This window comes from Hippopotamus amphibius, chromosome 4 (assembly GCF_030028045.1).
Source record: "Hippopotamus amphibius kiboko isolate mHipAmp2 chromosome 4, mHipAmp2.hap2, whole genome shotgun sequence".
Lineage (NCBI taxonomy): Eukaryota > Metazoa > Chordata > Mammalia > Artiodactyla > Hippopotamidae > Hippopotamus > Hippopotamus amphibius.
This window is the reverse complement of record NC_080189.1, coordinates 119,809,440-119,823,481: the sequence shown is the minus strand read 5'-3', so window position 1 is coordinate 119,823,481 and position 14,042 is coordinate 119,809,440. Positions and strand designations below refer to the sequence as shown.

The 14,042-nt window shown below is 36.4% G+C and overlaps 1 protein-coding gene across 1 annotated transcript; it reads right to left on the bottom strand.

Moving 5' to 3' along the window:
• Nucleotides 1–3,517: 3,517 nt before the first annotated feature.
• LOC130851929 (heterogeneous nuclear ribonucleoprotein A1-like) lies at nt 3,518–11,087 on the bottom strand. The gene is made up of 2 exons (XM_057732596.1): nt 10,971–11,087; nt 3,518–4,742 (listed from the first exon to the last, which is right to left on the bottom strand). Exons 1-2 carry the CDS (start codon nt 11,085–11,087, stop codon nt 3,825–3,827), a joined length of 1,035 nt encoding a protein of 344 aa, XP_057588579.1. The 3' UTR covers nt 3,518–3,824.
• Nucleotides 11,088–14,042: the final 2,955 nt, after the last annotated feature.

The following is a 14,042-nucleotide window of genomic DNA, read 5'->3' as shown; positions in this document are numbered from 1 at the left end:
AAACCCATGTCCCCTGCATTGGCAGGCAGATTCTCAATCACTGCACCACCAGGGAAGTCCCTGCAATTTTTCTTTTATTATTGGTATCTAGATTCATACCACTGTTATCAGAAGAGATACCTGATATGATTTCAGTCTTCTTAAATTGTTAACACTCGTTTTGCAGTCTAACATATGATCTATGCTGGAAAATTTGTTCTAGATACTTTTAGAAGAATGTGTGTTCTGTAACTGTTGGATAGATTGGTCTGGATAAGTTTAGATCCATTTGTCTGTAGTGTTATTCAAGTCTGCTGTTTCCTTATTGATTTTTCTGTCTGGATGATCTATCCATTATTGAAAGTAAAGTATTGAAATCCCCTACAATCATTATATTGCTGTCTCTACTTTGCTTCAGATCTGTCAGAATATTTGCTTTATATATTGTGTTCCAGTGTTTGGTATGTATGTTAAAATTTTTATATCCTCTTGATGAATGGACTCCATAATGGTGATCTTCTTTGTCTCTTGTGATAGATTTTGAAAGTATAGTGTGTCTGATAAAAGTATAGGACTTCTACTTGTCTTTGGTTACTATTCTCAAGGAATATCTTTTTCTATATATTCACTTTCACCCAATGTGTGTCCTTAAAGCTAAAATGAGCTTTAAGTACTCAGCATACTGTTGGATCCTGCTTTTTAAAATCCATTCAGGCACTCTATGTCTTTTGATTGGAGAATTTAATCCATTTTCATTTAATTATTGATAGGTAAGGAGTTATAGCCATTTTGTTAAGTTTTCTAGTTCCTTTTTTTTTCTTCCTCTCTTCTGTCTTCCTTTATGATTTATTGACTTTTTTGGTGTGAAATACTTTGATTTCTTTATCTGTTGTGTATGTACTGAGGGTTTTTTTTATTTGTAGTTACCATTGAAGCTCACAAACATCTTACAATTATAACAGTCTATTTTAAACTGATAATGACAACTGCAATTGCATACAAAAATGCTACACTTTTACTTCTCTCCCTCTCATATGCTATTGAGGTCACACTTTACTCTCTTGATATTGTGTATCCATTAACAAATTATTGCAACTATAGTTACATGTAATACTTTTGTCTTTTAACATTTATACTAGAGTTAAAATTGTTAAAACCACCATTATAGTATTAGAGTATTCTGAATTTGACTGTATAGTTATCTTTATCAGTGAGTTTTATACTTTATGTATTTTTCCTGTTATAACTTAGTGTCCTTTCCTTTCAGCCTGAAAAATTCCCCTTAGCATTTCTTATAAGGCAACTCTCATGGTGATAAACTCCTTCACCTTTTATTTTTCTGGGAATGTCTTCATCTGTCCTCATTTCTGAAGGACAATTTTTCCATGTATAGTATTCTTGATTGGCAGGGTTTTTTTTTTTTTTTTTCTTTCATCATTTTGAATATATTATCACACTCTCCTGTCCTGCAAGTTTTCTGCTAAGAAATCTGCTGATAGCCTCATGGGAGATGGGAGGCTTTATTTGGCAAGTCATTTTTCTCTTGCTGCTTTCAAAATTCTTCCTTTGTATTTGACTATTGACAATTTGATTATAATGTGTCTCATGGTAATCTTTCGGTTGAGCTTGCTTGGGGTTCTTTAAGCTTCATGAATCTGGAGGTCATGCCTCCTAAAATTTGGGAAGTTTTCAGCTATTATTTCTTTGAATAAGCTCTGCTTTTTTCTCTCTTTTCTCCCTCTGGAATTCCCATAATGTGTATATTCATTTTTTTAATTATGTCCTGTAAGTCCCATTTGCTTTCTTCATTCTTCTTTGTGTGATTTCCCCCCTCTGACTAATTTCAAATGGTCTGTCTTCAAGTTTGCTGATTATTTCTTTTGCATGGTCAATCAGGCTTTTGAAGCTCTCTGGGACTCTTTAGTATTCTTCAGCCTCAGGACTTTTCATCTGTTCTTTTTTAATGGTTTCTATTAGTTTATTAAACTTATTATTTTGTTCATGCGTTTTTCCTGATCTCATTTAGTTGTCCATAGTGTGTTGTTTTGCATATCATTGAGCTTAAGATGATTATTTTGAATTCTTTGTCAGGCAATTAGTAGATCTCCATTTTGTTGGGGTCAGTTTCCTTTGGTGGTGTTATGTTTGCCTGATTTTCATGATCCTTATAGCTTTGCATTGGTGTCTCTGCATTTTAAGGCACAAACACCACTTTCAGTCTTTATGGTATGGTTTTGGCAGGTAAAGACCTTCTCTTGTTGGGTACGTAGATGATGAGATTTGCTCTGGGATTGCAGTTGAGTGTGGTTGGAGCCAGAGTATATGGCTGCTGCTGCAGGTATAGGCAGGCATGACTCCCAGCAGGTCCCTGGGCTGGCAGGATCACTCCCAGACCTCAGATGAAAGTGGCTGGAGCCAGATAACAGACTGATACGGGGTCCATAGCCAGACCAAAGTTGGAGGGCCTGCTACCCACAGCATAGATGTGAATCTCCACCTGGATCCTGCAAAGGCACTTTTGTCCATGGGTAGCTGCCAAATTATTGTTGCTATGTGGTGTTATAAGTGGATGTGCTCCTATTCTGCCATCTTGCTAATGTCACTCTCTGAATGCTTTTTAAAACAATCTACTGAGATTTTCATTAATTTTTATTGAAGTATAGTTGATTTACAGTATTGTGTTAGTTTCAGGTATATAACATAGTGATTCAGTTAAACACACACACACACACACACACACACACACACAAATATCTTTTCCAATTAGTTTTCCTCTTTTCTGGAAACATGCCCAGGAGTGGGATTGCTGGATCATATGGTAGCTCCATTTTTAGATTTTTAAGGAACCGCCATTGTGTTTTTCATAGTAGCTGAACCAACTTACATTCCCACCAACAGTGTAGGAAAGTTCCCTTTTCTCCACACCCTCTCCAGCATTTATTATTTGTAGACTTTTTGATTATGGCCATTCTGACTGGCGTGATATGATACCTCATGTAGTTTTGATTTGCATTTCTCTAATAATTATCAGTGTTGAGCATCTTTTCATGTGCCTGTTGCCCATCTGTGTCTTCTTTGGAGAAGTGTCTGTTTAGGTCTTCTGATTGGGTTGTTTTTTTAACATTGAGATGTATGAGCCGTTTGTATATTTTGGAAATTAAGTTCTTGTCAGTCATTGTTTGCAAATGTTTTCTCCATCTGTAGGTCATCTTTTTGTTTAGAATTTTCTCCACTAGCTGGTTAAAGTGTTGGATTTAATTACTGGATCTTCTCAATATTCTTGCATTCCACCTTTGTGTGTGCCAACCTTTGTCCTTTTAAATGTGTCCCTCATAAATGACCTATTTTGATGTAGCTTTTTTACTCCAATTACCATTTTTGTACCAGCTATTACAGCTTATTTCTCTATTATTTCTTACATACAAGGGTGAGTCAAAAATTACCCACACTCCAGTTATATTAAAACTTCTATAAATTCTACAGAGTGTGTATAATTTTAAAAAAAAAAAAAGACATTTATTCAGCGTCATGATCAGACTATTACATTTAGCAATCAACAGCATGGGTGCAAAAAAAAAAAATCTGCATTAAAGCCCTTTGTTGGAATGCTTTACACTTTCCACAGAACAGAAACTAAAATAACCTGTTATACAATTAGTCACAAATACAGTCCTCGAGTTTTTTTTGCCCATACACATGAGTATTGTCCAAAACATGTCTTCTCTGTAGCAGCTAGGCCCTGCCACCACTGTGCTTGGCGGAGTTCACAAATCTGTTGTAACCTGTAGCTTCCCTGTCACTTCTCTGGCTCTCCTCTCCTGCTAAGCTTTGTTTCCTGGCAGTAATTAAAACCTTCTGCCACTGCCATAGCCACCTTGGTTTCGTGGTTTGGCAAAGTATTGGCCTCCACCGTCATAGGGGCCAGAACTTCTGCCTCCCAAGTTCCCTCCTTTCATGGGTCCAAAATTTGAAGACTGATTGTTGTAATTGCCAAAATCATTGTAGCTTCCACCACCTCCAAAATTGCTTCCATCATTACCAAATCCATTATAGCCATCCCCACTGCCACCATATCCACCACCACCGCGGCTGCCACCAAAGCCACCTCGACCACTGAAGTTTCCTCCATGACCAAAGTTGTCATTTTCACCAAAACCACCTCCACGACCACCACCAAAGTTTCCGAAACCACTTCGACCTCTCTGACTCGATGAAGCACTAGCCATCTCTTGCTTAGATAGGGCTTTCCTTACTTCACAGTTGTGGCCATTCACAGTGTGGTAATTCTGAATGACAATCTTGTCTACAGAGTCATGGTCATCAAAGGTTACGAAAGCAAAGCCTCTCTTTTTGCCACTGCCTTGGTCAGTCATGATTTCAATCACTTCAATTTCCCCATACTGTTCAAAATAATCTAAGTGATGTTCCTCAGTGTCTTCTTTAATGCCACCGACAAAAATCTTTTTCACAGTTAAGTGGGCCCCAGGTCTTTGAGAATCTTCTCTTGAGACAGCCCTCTTTGGTTCCACAACTCTTCCACCCACCTTGTGTGGCCCTGCATTCATGGCCGCATCCACCTCCTCCACAGTGGCATAGGTGACAAACCCGAAGCTTCTGGAGCACTTCGTGTTTGGATCCCTCATTACCACACAGTCTGTGAGCATTCCCCATTGCTCAAAATGGCTCCTCAGACTCTCATCGGTTGTTTCAAAGCTCAAACCTCCGATGAAGAGCTTCCACAGCTGTTCGGGCTCTTTGGGAGACTCTTAGACATGACGGCAGTGGAGGGGGGAGACGTCAACGATGCTTACTCGGCGGTGTGCACGGGCAGAAAGGAGTAACCTATCGAACGTATCTGAGTGTATAATTTCTGACTCACCCTCATATTATACTGTATTTTCTATTATAATTTTATTTATATTTTCTAGTCAGTTCATTTCTGCCTTACACACGACTCTGCTAATGAACAATTTTTAATCTGGTTTCCTCACTGGCCTGAATGACCCTTTCTGAGAAATGCTCTGTAGTCTGGCACTCTTCTATCTAATCCTCCTTCCTTCTTTCTTTTCTTGTGTTAGACCTCCGTCACAATTTCAAGGCTCTCCTGGCCAACATTTGCTCCATCTTTCCCTTATCTTTCACAAGCATTTTCTCCAATAAATCTAGTACTATTCTAATTCTGTCTTGAGATCTGCTTCACAAAAGACATTTTTATTTTGTTGTTGATCTCAGAGGAAATGTTTTCAATATTTTGTAATTAAGTATAATTTTTTCTAAGTTATTCTTTATTCACATTCCCTTTATCAGATAAAGACCTCCTCTTCTATTACTAATTATTTCTGAGTTTTTTTTTTTTTGAACATGACTGTTTTTGAACTTTATTTAATACTTACCTACATCTATTAAGGTTATCAAATGATATTCCTCCTCAGTTCTGTGATATGGCAATTAATGTTTTTAATTTTCACTGAGGAATAACATAGTAAAGCAGGTAAAGTGCATAATCCAAACTGTACAGTTCAATGAATTTTCAGATTTGTATATAACCATATATCTACCACCAAAATTAAAGTCAAGGTATAGAACATCTCTGTCACCACAGAAATTTTCCTTTTGCTCTTCCCAGTCATCACCCACTCACCCAGTAATCACCATGCTGATTTCTATCACCACTGATTATTTTGCCTATCTTGAACTTCACATGAATAGAATCATACAGATGTACTCGTGTCTATATTCTCTTACTCAACATTAACTTGTGAGGTTTATCCAAGTTCTTGCATGTATCAGTAGTTCATTCTTTTTTTCTTTAATCACTGGTTTGTATTGCATTGTATAAACACATAGTAAACATCTGGTTTGCTTCAAGTTGTTGACTATCAGAAATAGAGGTGCTGTGAAACAGTTTCTGCATGACCTCTGGTAGGCTTACTCATTTATCTAGGGGAAAAACCTAGAAGTGAAATTGAAGGACCATAAGATATGCATATAATTAAATATGCTAGATAATGCCAAACATTTTTTTTTACATTCCCAGCAGCCACAAATGAAAGTTGCCTTTGCTGGACATTCTTGTGAATACTTATGTTTTTCCATTTTCAGCCATTCTGCTGCGTTTGAAGTAGCATGTAATTACAGTCATGGTGTTAATATACATAATTACACTGAACATCTTTTTCTATGTTTATTGGTCATTTGGATCTCTTTAATGACATGGCTGTTCAGGTCTTTTGCCTATTTTCCAAAGTGGGTTTTTCTTTTACTTACTGATTGTAGGAATTCTTAACATATTCTGAATACAAATCTTTTATCACATGTATGTATTCCAAATTTTATTTTCCTGTATCTTTATTTTTCACTCTTAATATTTCAATAAACAGAAGTTCTCAATTTCAGTGAAGACCAATTTATAATTTTTTAATTTAGCTTTCCCGGTTTCCAATATTAGAAATTTCTTCCTACCTAAAGAAGATTCATTTCTCTAGTAGTATTATGGTTCATTATTTCACATTTTGATTTCTGATTCTTCTCTTTTAATTGTTCATGGTATTCCAAAGCACTAGAGTGCCTGATGACTGAGTCTAGGTAAATTCAACTGGCAGAGTCAGTATTTTTTAAATAGCCTCTTTCATAGTGGATGTTCTCTGATGAACATTAAATGTGTTACTACACACTGTGGGACCCAGGAGTTTATCCATCTAATTCTTTCTAAACTTCTTTTTCCCCACTCTATTTTTTCTCTTTCTAGGCTTCTGACCAAAGAGTGAAGTCATTCACCACTACCAATGAGCAAGTATATAATCTTGCCTCAGGCTACTTCTCTTTACACACAAAGTGGATGAGCACAAGTACAACCTGAGCTCTGACCATTGGGGGGATTTCTCCTTGGATGATTACCCATCTTTCAGTACCACCTGAATATGGAGTTAGAATATTGCAACAATCCATTTTTAACTTGCGTCCATATACAAGGTGATCCCTCCATGAATCCTGTTTGGCTTTTGGTACATTCCATAAGTTTTGGAAAGGAAGCAGGCACCCAAGTCCAGGAAGCACAGAGTCCCAAACAGGATAAACCCAAGGAGGAACACACCAAGACACTTAGTAATCAAACTGACACAAAATGAAGACAAAGAATATTAAAGGCAACAAAGGAAAAGCAACAACATAAAGAACTCACATAAGGTTAACACGTGATTTCTCAGCAGAAACTTTCCATGCCAAAAGGGAGTGGCACAATATATTTAAAGAGATGAAAGGGAGAACCTACAACTAAGAATACTCTACCCAGCAAGTTTCTCATTCAGATTCGAAGGAGAAATCAAGAGCTTTACAGACAAGCAAATGCTAAAAGAATTCAGCACCACTGGACCAGCTTTGCAACAAATGTTAAAGGAACTTCTTTAAGCAGAAAAGGCCACAACTAGAAACAAGAAAATTACAAATGGAAAGGCTCACCAGTAAAGGCAAATATATAGTAAAGGTAGGAAATCATCTGCACACAAATATATCAAAACTAGCAATTGTGAGGAAAGCACAAATGCAGGATATTGAAAATGCATTTGAAATGAAAAGACCAGCAACTTACAACAATCTTGTTTATATGTAGACAGCTATATCCAAACCTCATGGTAACTAGAAACCAAAAACCTACAATAGATACACAAACACACCAAAGAAAAGAGAATCCAAACATAACACTAAAGTTAGTCATCAAATTTAAATGGATTAAATGCTTCAACCAAAAGATATAGACTAGCTGAATGGATACGAAAACAATACCCATGTATATGCTGTCTATAAGAGACCCACTTTAGATCTAGGGACACAGAGACTGAAAGTGAGGGGATCATTAAAAGAATTTTAAAGGCAGCAAGAAAAGGGAACCACATAAAACTATCACATGATTTTTCTGCAGAACGTTTCAAGTGCTGAAAGGAAAAAACCGTCAACCTAGGATACTCTACCCAGCAAAGTTATCATTCAGAATTGGAGATAAACAGCTTCTCAGACAAGCAAAAACTAAGAGAGTTCATCAATACTAAACTGCCCTTACAAGAAGTATTAAAGGGTCTTCTTTAAATGATAAAGAAAAGGCTACAACAAGACATAAGAAATGATAGTAAAGGAAAAATTCCATGGATAGAGGCAAATATATAGTAAAGGCTGTGGATCAATCACTTATGTAAACTAATATAAAGGTTAAAAGACAAATATAAAATAAACATAACTACAATAAACGGTAGACATGAAGATATGAAGTATGACATCGAAAACAAAACACTGGGAAGGGAGTAAGAAATCTATGTAGATCTTTTAGAATGTGTTTTTATGAACCCCATGTTAACCACAAATTAAAAACCTACAACAGATTCACAAAAACTATAGAGAAAGGAACACAAACATAATACTAAAGAAAATCATCTAAGCATAAGTGAGGAGAATAAAAGAACAGAGAACTACAAAAACAATCAGAGAACACATGACAAAATGGCAATTAATATCAATAATCACTTTAAATGTCAATGGATTAAATGCAGCATTGAAAGATACAGAATGGGGACTTCCCTGGTGGCGCAGTGGATAAGACTCAGCACTCCCAATGCAAGGGGCCTGGGTTCAATCCCTGGTCAGGGAACTAGATCCCACGTGCATGCCGCAACTAAGAGTTTGCATGCCACTACCAAGGACCCACATGCCACAAGTAAAGAGCCCACGTGCCGCAACTAAGGAGCCTGCCTGTAGCAACTAAGACCCAGCACAACCAAATTGGAAAAAAAAAAAAAAAGACATAGGATGGCTGATTGGAAAAGAAAAACGAGCCACCCATATGCTGCCTACAAGAGACTCACTTCAGAGCTTCAGACACAGAGACTTAAAGTGAGGACATGGGAAAATATTTCAAAAACAAATATCTGGGTTAGCAATTCTCATATCAGACATAATGGACTTTCAGACAAAGTTTATAACTAAAGACAAAGAAGGGCACTATAATGATAAAGGGGTCAATCCAAGAAGAGGATATAACATTCTTAAACATATATATACCTAATATAGGAGTACCTAAATATATAAAGCAAATATCAACAGACTTAAAGGTAGAAACTGACAGTAATACAATTATAGCAGGGAACTTTTAACACCCCAATTACATCAATGGACAGATCATCCAGACAGAAAATCCATAAGGAAACAGGTGCCTTTAATGACACATCAGACCAGTTGGAATAGGTACCTCCAAAAACAGGAGGAAAAAAAAAAGTGAAAAAAATAGAAAAAGAATGTGTATTTTCTTTTCAAGTGCACATGGAATGTTTCCCAGGAATAGATTACATGGTAAGCCACAAAACTGGTCTAGGTCCATCCATGTTGCTGGGCAGAAATACAGGGATTATGTTTAGTCAAGTAAGTCTGATAAAGACAAATACTGTATGTTTTCACTTATGTGTGGAATCTAAAAAGTAAAACAAATGAAAGAATATAACAAAACAGACTCACAGATACAGTGAACAAACCAGTGGTTACCACTGGGGAGAGGGGTTGGGGGAGTGGCAACATAGGAGAAGAGGATTAAGAGGTATAAACTACTATGCATAAAGTAAGTAAAATACAAGGATGTAATGTACAGTACAGGGAATACAGCCAACATTTTATAGTAACTTTCAATGAAGTATAATCTATAAAAATATTGAACCACTATGCAATACACCTAAAACTAATATGAATCAACTATACTTCAATAAAAAGAGAAAAGAACAAAAACCAAAAACAAAAATCACAATGAGCTATACCTCTCACCTGTTAAGAATGACTATTGTGAAAAATAGGCAAAAGGTAAGTGTTGGAGAAGATGCGCAGAAAAGGGAATCCTTGTGTACTATTACTGGAAATGTAAATTGGTACAGCTACTATGGAAAACAGTATGGAGGGTCCTCAGAAAATTAAGAATAGAACTACCATATGATTTATCAATTTCACTTTTGGGTATTTATCCAGAGAATACTAAAATATTAATCTGAAAATATATGTGCACCCCCATTTTCATTGCAGCACTATTTATCAATAGCTAAGACATGGAAATAACCTAAGCATCCACCAACAGATGAATGGATAAAGAAAATCAGGCATATATGTATGATGGGATATTATTCAGCCATAAAAAAAGAAACTTGCCACAAAGTAAATCAACCTGGAGGGCATTATGCTAAGTGAAATAAGTCAAAGAAAGATAAATACTGTATAATCTCACTCATATGTGGAATCTAAGAAAACTGAACCCATAGAAACAGCGAACAGATTGTGGTTGCCATAGGCTGGGGATGGGGTAGGGTAAATAGGTTAAAATGGTGAAAGAGGGTACAAACTTTCCAGTTATAAGATGAAGTTCTGGTGATGAACAACCTGTTAACTGTGGTTAATAACAATACTATATTGTATATTTCAAAGTTGCTAAGAGAGTAGGTTTTAAAAGTTTTCACCAAATTACAACAGAAATTTTAACTATGTGAGGTGATGAATGTGTTAACTAACCTTATTTTGGCAATCATAGCATATGAATGTATAAAATCCTTGTTGCACACCTTAAACTTACACAATGTCATATCAATTATATCTCAATAAAGTTAGGGAAAAAAGTTTTAAAAGTTAGAAAGAAAAAAATTACATTTACAATGTTGTGCAACTATCACCCCAAATAGAAACGCCATAACCATTAGCACTATCTCCCCATTTCCAACTCCTTCCAGCCCAGGTAACTTCTCATCTATTTTGTCTCTATTATGAATTTGCGTAGTCAGGATATTTCCTATTATTTAAGTCATACGATATTTATCGTTTTATGTCTGACTTCACTGAACATGTTTTCAAGGTTCATCCCTCTCACAGCATGTATGAAAGCTTCCTTCCTCTTTACGGCTAAATATTTCAGTAGTTGTATATGCCACATTTTGTGTATCTGTTCATCTGTTGATGGACACTGGGGTTGTTTTTACCTTCTGGCTATTGTGAATAATGCTGCAGTAAATATTGGTGAATAAGTATCTGTTCAAGTCATAAGGTGTCTTATGATTAGCTTCTTCAGAAACCACCCATCTGTTTTCCATAGCCATTGCACCATTTTCCGTTTCTACTAGCAGTGTACAAAGCTTCTAAATTCTACATTCTTACCAGCACTTATTACTGTCCACTTTTTAAATTATTGCCATCCTAGTAGGTATGAAGTGGTACTTCACTGTGGTTTTACTTTGCATTCCCCTGGTGGCTAATTACATAGAGCATTTTTTCATGTGCTTGCTGGCCATTTGTGTATCCTCTTTGGAAAAATGTCTATTCAAGTCCTTTGCCCATTTATAATTTAGTTTTTCTTTTTGTTGTTGAGTTCTAGTCCTTTATATATTCTATATGTTAATCTCTTATCAGATATTTAACTTACAAATATTTGCTCCCATTCTCTACATTTTCCTGTCACTTTCTTAATAAAGTGTCCTTTAATGCACAAGTTTTTAATTTTGATGAAGCCCAATTCATACATTTTTTTCTTTTGTTGCTCATGCTTGTGGTATCACGTTTAAGAATCCATGGCCAAATCCAAGGTCATGAAGATTTACCATGTTTTCTTCTAAGAATTTTATGATTTTAGCTCTTGGGCCATTGTTCCATTTAGAGCTAATTTTTGTACGTGGTGTGAGATGGGGTGATCCAGTTTCACTCTTTTGCATGTGCAAATCCAGTTAGCCAGTACCATCTGTTGAAGACAATTTTTTCTTCATTGAATAGGTTTGGCACACCTGTTAAAAATCAGCTGGCCATGCATGTATGCAATAGACATCTCTTTTGAGATGTAAAACAGAATAGAGAAACAGATAACTAGCATGTTTGTTACTAATGGGAATGTCTAGAAGAGAGGAAAATCAATAATGCAGAAAAGGGGGAGCACTGTTTGTTTTAGTAGTTAAGAGGGGATGGTACTAAAGATACAAGTGGAAGGACTGACCTTGGAGTACAGAGCTCATCTATAAGAACTGGCAGGAAAGCAGAGTATATCACTGCAAATGCTGCTGGGTAGGTAGTAGTGGCGACTTAGCGAAATGAATCCCACCTATTCAACAAATGATCACCTACTTACCTCATGCCAGACATTGTTCTAGGGATTCAATGATGAATCAAAACACACAGGTTCCTATACTCTTGGAGCTATCAAATCTTAGGGATAAGACAGAAACATCCACTACAAAGTACTTGTGGCAGGACTGAGGATGTGGCAGTGGAGCTGGAATGCGGGTGGTGGGACAATATAATCAAGTCCATGTTTTCAATGGTTGCCGAGGGGCCAATGACTTAGCTACTGAAGGAGACCTGAATGTTGGTCTGTTGCCCAGGGATCATTCTTATCAGTAACAATATTAATATAACATCGTTATCAGGAAGTAACATCAACAACGTATCAACTTCTGCACATTAAATGGAAGGCAATGCTGTCTTCTTACAGTTCTATAAACTATTACAGTAATAAAATGGGATTTAAATATTCAGAATAGTGTTTCCCCTCACAAAGTAATCCATAATTAGCTCTTGTTTTATATTCTATTTTAGAACTAGTCCTGAGACCAAAAACCCAGAGTAAGTAGAATTCAAGTAAAATTAAATGAACTACCACTAAATACCTTTTATGAAAACTCTATACCCTTGAAGAAGTCACGTAAGACTTTAATACAGTTAAAAATGAAGGAAGTGAAGACTTAGACTGTAGAAGGAAATTAATAAAAGGATCATCACTACCTGAGGACTTACCTGAGTAATATTTGTCTCGTGACTCATCCTAGCATTTTGCACATTCTGAAACGTATGACAACATCTCACCCTCACAGTGGTGGAGACCTCAAAATCTGCTCCCATGGATCACTCTGAAGCCACTTCCACCTCTGCCTAAATTCTCTGAGAATCCTGGGATTTGAGAGCTGTCCAGAAGAGTCCTGGAGATACTCGTTGCTTCTGAACTCCTATGAGCTTATTAGGTCAGAAATAACTAAGTTTTCAAGGACACAGGCAAAAAAACAAAGACAAATGGCCTCTATTCAATAAGGTTACCTCTCAAACTCTGGTAAGCAATGGGGGAGGGGGAGCCAACTCCAAAATAAAAAGTTGACCACAGTGGTTTATTGTAACTACTATGATGAACTTGTGGCTCAAGGCCTTATCTGGGTGTATTTATCAAAGAATTCATAAAGTTATCCTTTGCAAAAGAGTAAGAAAACTTTGTAAAATGTCAGCAAATCACTGCAAGATGTGCCACTACTGACATTTATGCATGATACCTAACATTTTCATAAGTTTTCGCAATACAGAGTTTGAATGGAAAAAAAAAATTTACGATTTATTTTCTTTCAGGACTCATTAATTTTTGGAAAACACTTTACTGGAGGTCAAAATGTACTGTTGGTAGGAAAACAATAAATATTTTAGTGACAAAGTTCTATGTGGTTTCAAAGCTAATTATCAATCTCTTAGGCTGTACTTTGAAACTGCCAGTTTTAAACCTAAAAGTATTCAAATGTCAATGCTGTTACGGTCAGCATGGGAAATAAATTCTATACAATTCCTCCAGCTTCCAAATAAAAGGGTTTCTATAGTCAGAAAACCTGTTTATAAATTACAATATAAAATCAAAAATCCACCATACTTACCATACTTCAGCGTCAAAAACACACGCCAAGAAAAAGAATCATGTTTGTGGAGCAGAGATATGGAATTCAGTTCATCTGGTTATGCCTTGGGTGTAAGGAAATGAGTTGAACCAAGTGGCAGTGTGGGCAGTGGGGATGGAAAATGAAGCTGGTGAAATGGATAGTTCATGAAAGAGGTGATTTTTCCCATAAAGATGTACAATTCTCAACTGAAAGATGATTCAGTCTAAGCCACGAAATACATTTAAGTGGAATAGGCAAAAAAGACACCAATTTTTTTTAATGGGAGGAGCACTGCAAATGTGAGAGGCTGGTAAAATTGAAACTTTTACCACAATCCTCCCATCCAAATCTCTGACATTTGTTGTACTGTTCCAGGAA

What these genes read in the sequence shown, in the direction of transcription:
- LOC130851929 (XM_057732596.1), bottom strand. Translation starts at nt 11,087, where the DNA reads ATGGCTATGGAAAACAGATGGGTGGTTTCTGAAGAAGCTAATCATAAG. An exon ending in TTATTCACAATAGCCAGAAG is followed by an intron (nt 4,743 to 10,970) that starts GTAAAAACAACC and finishes CATGTCTAAGAG; the next exon opens with TCTCCCAAAGAGCCCGAACA.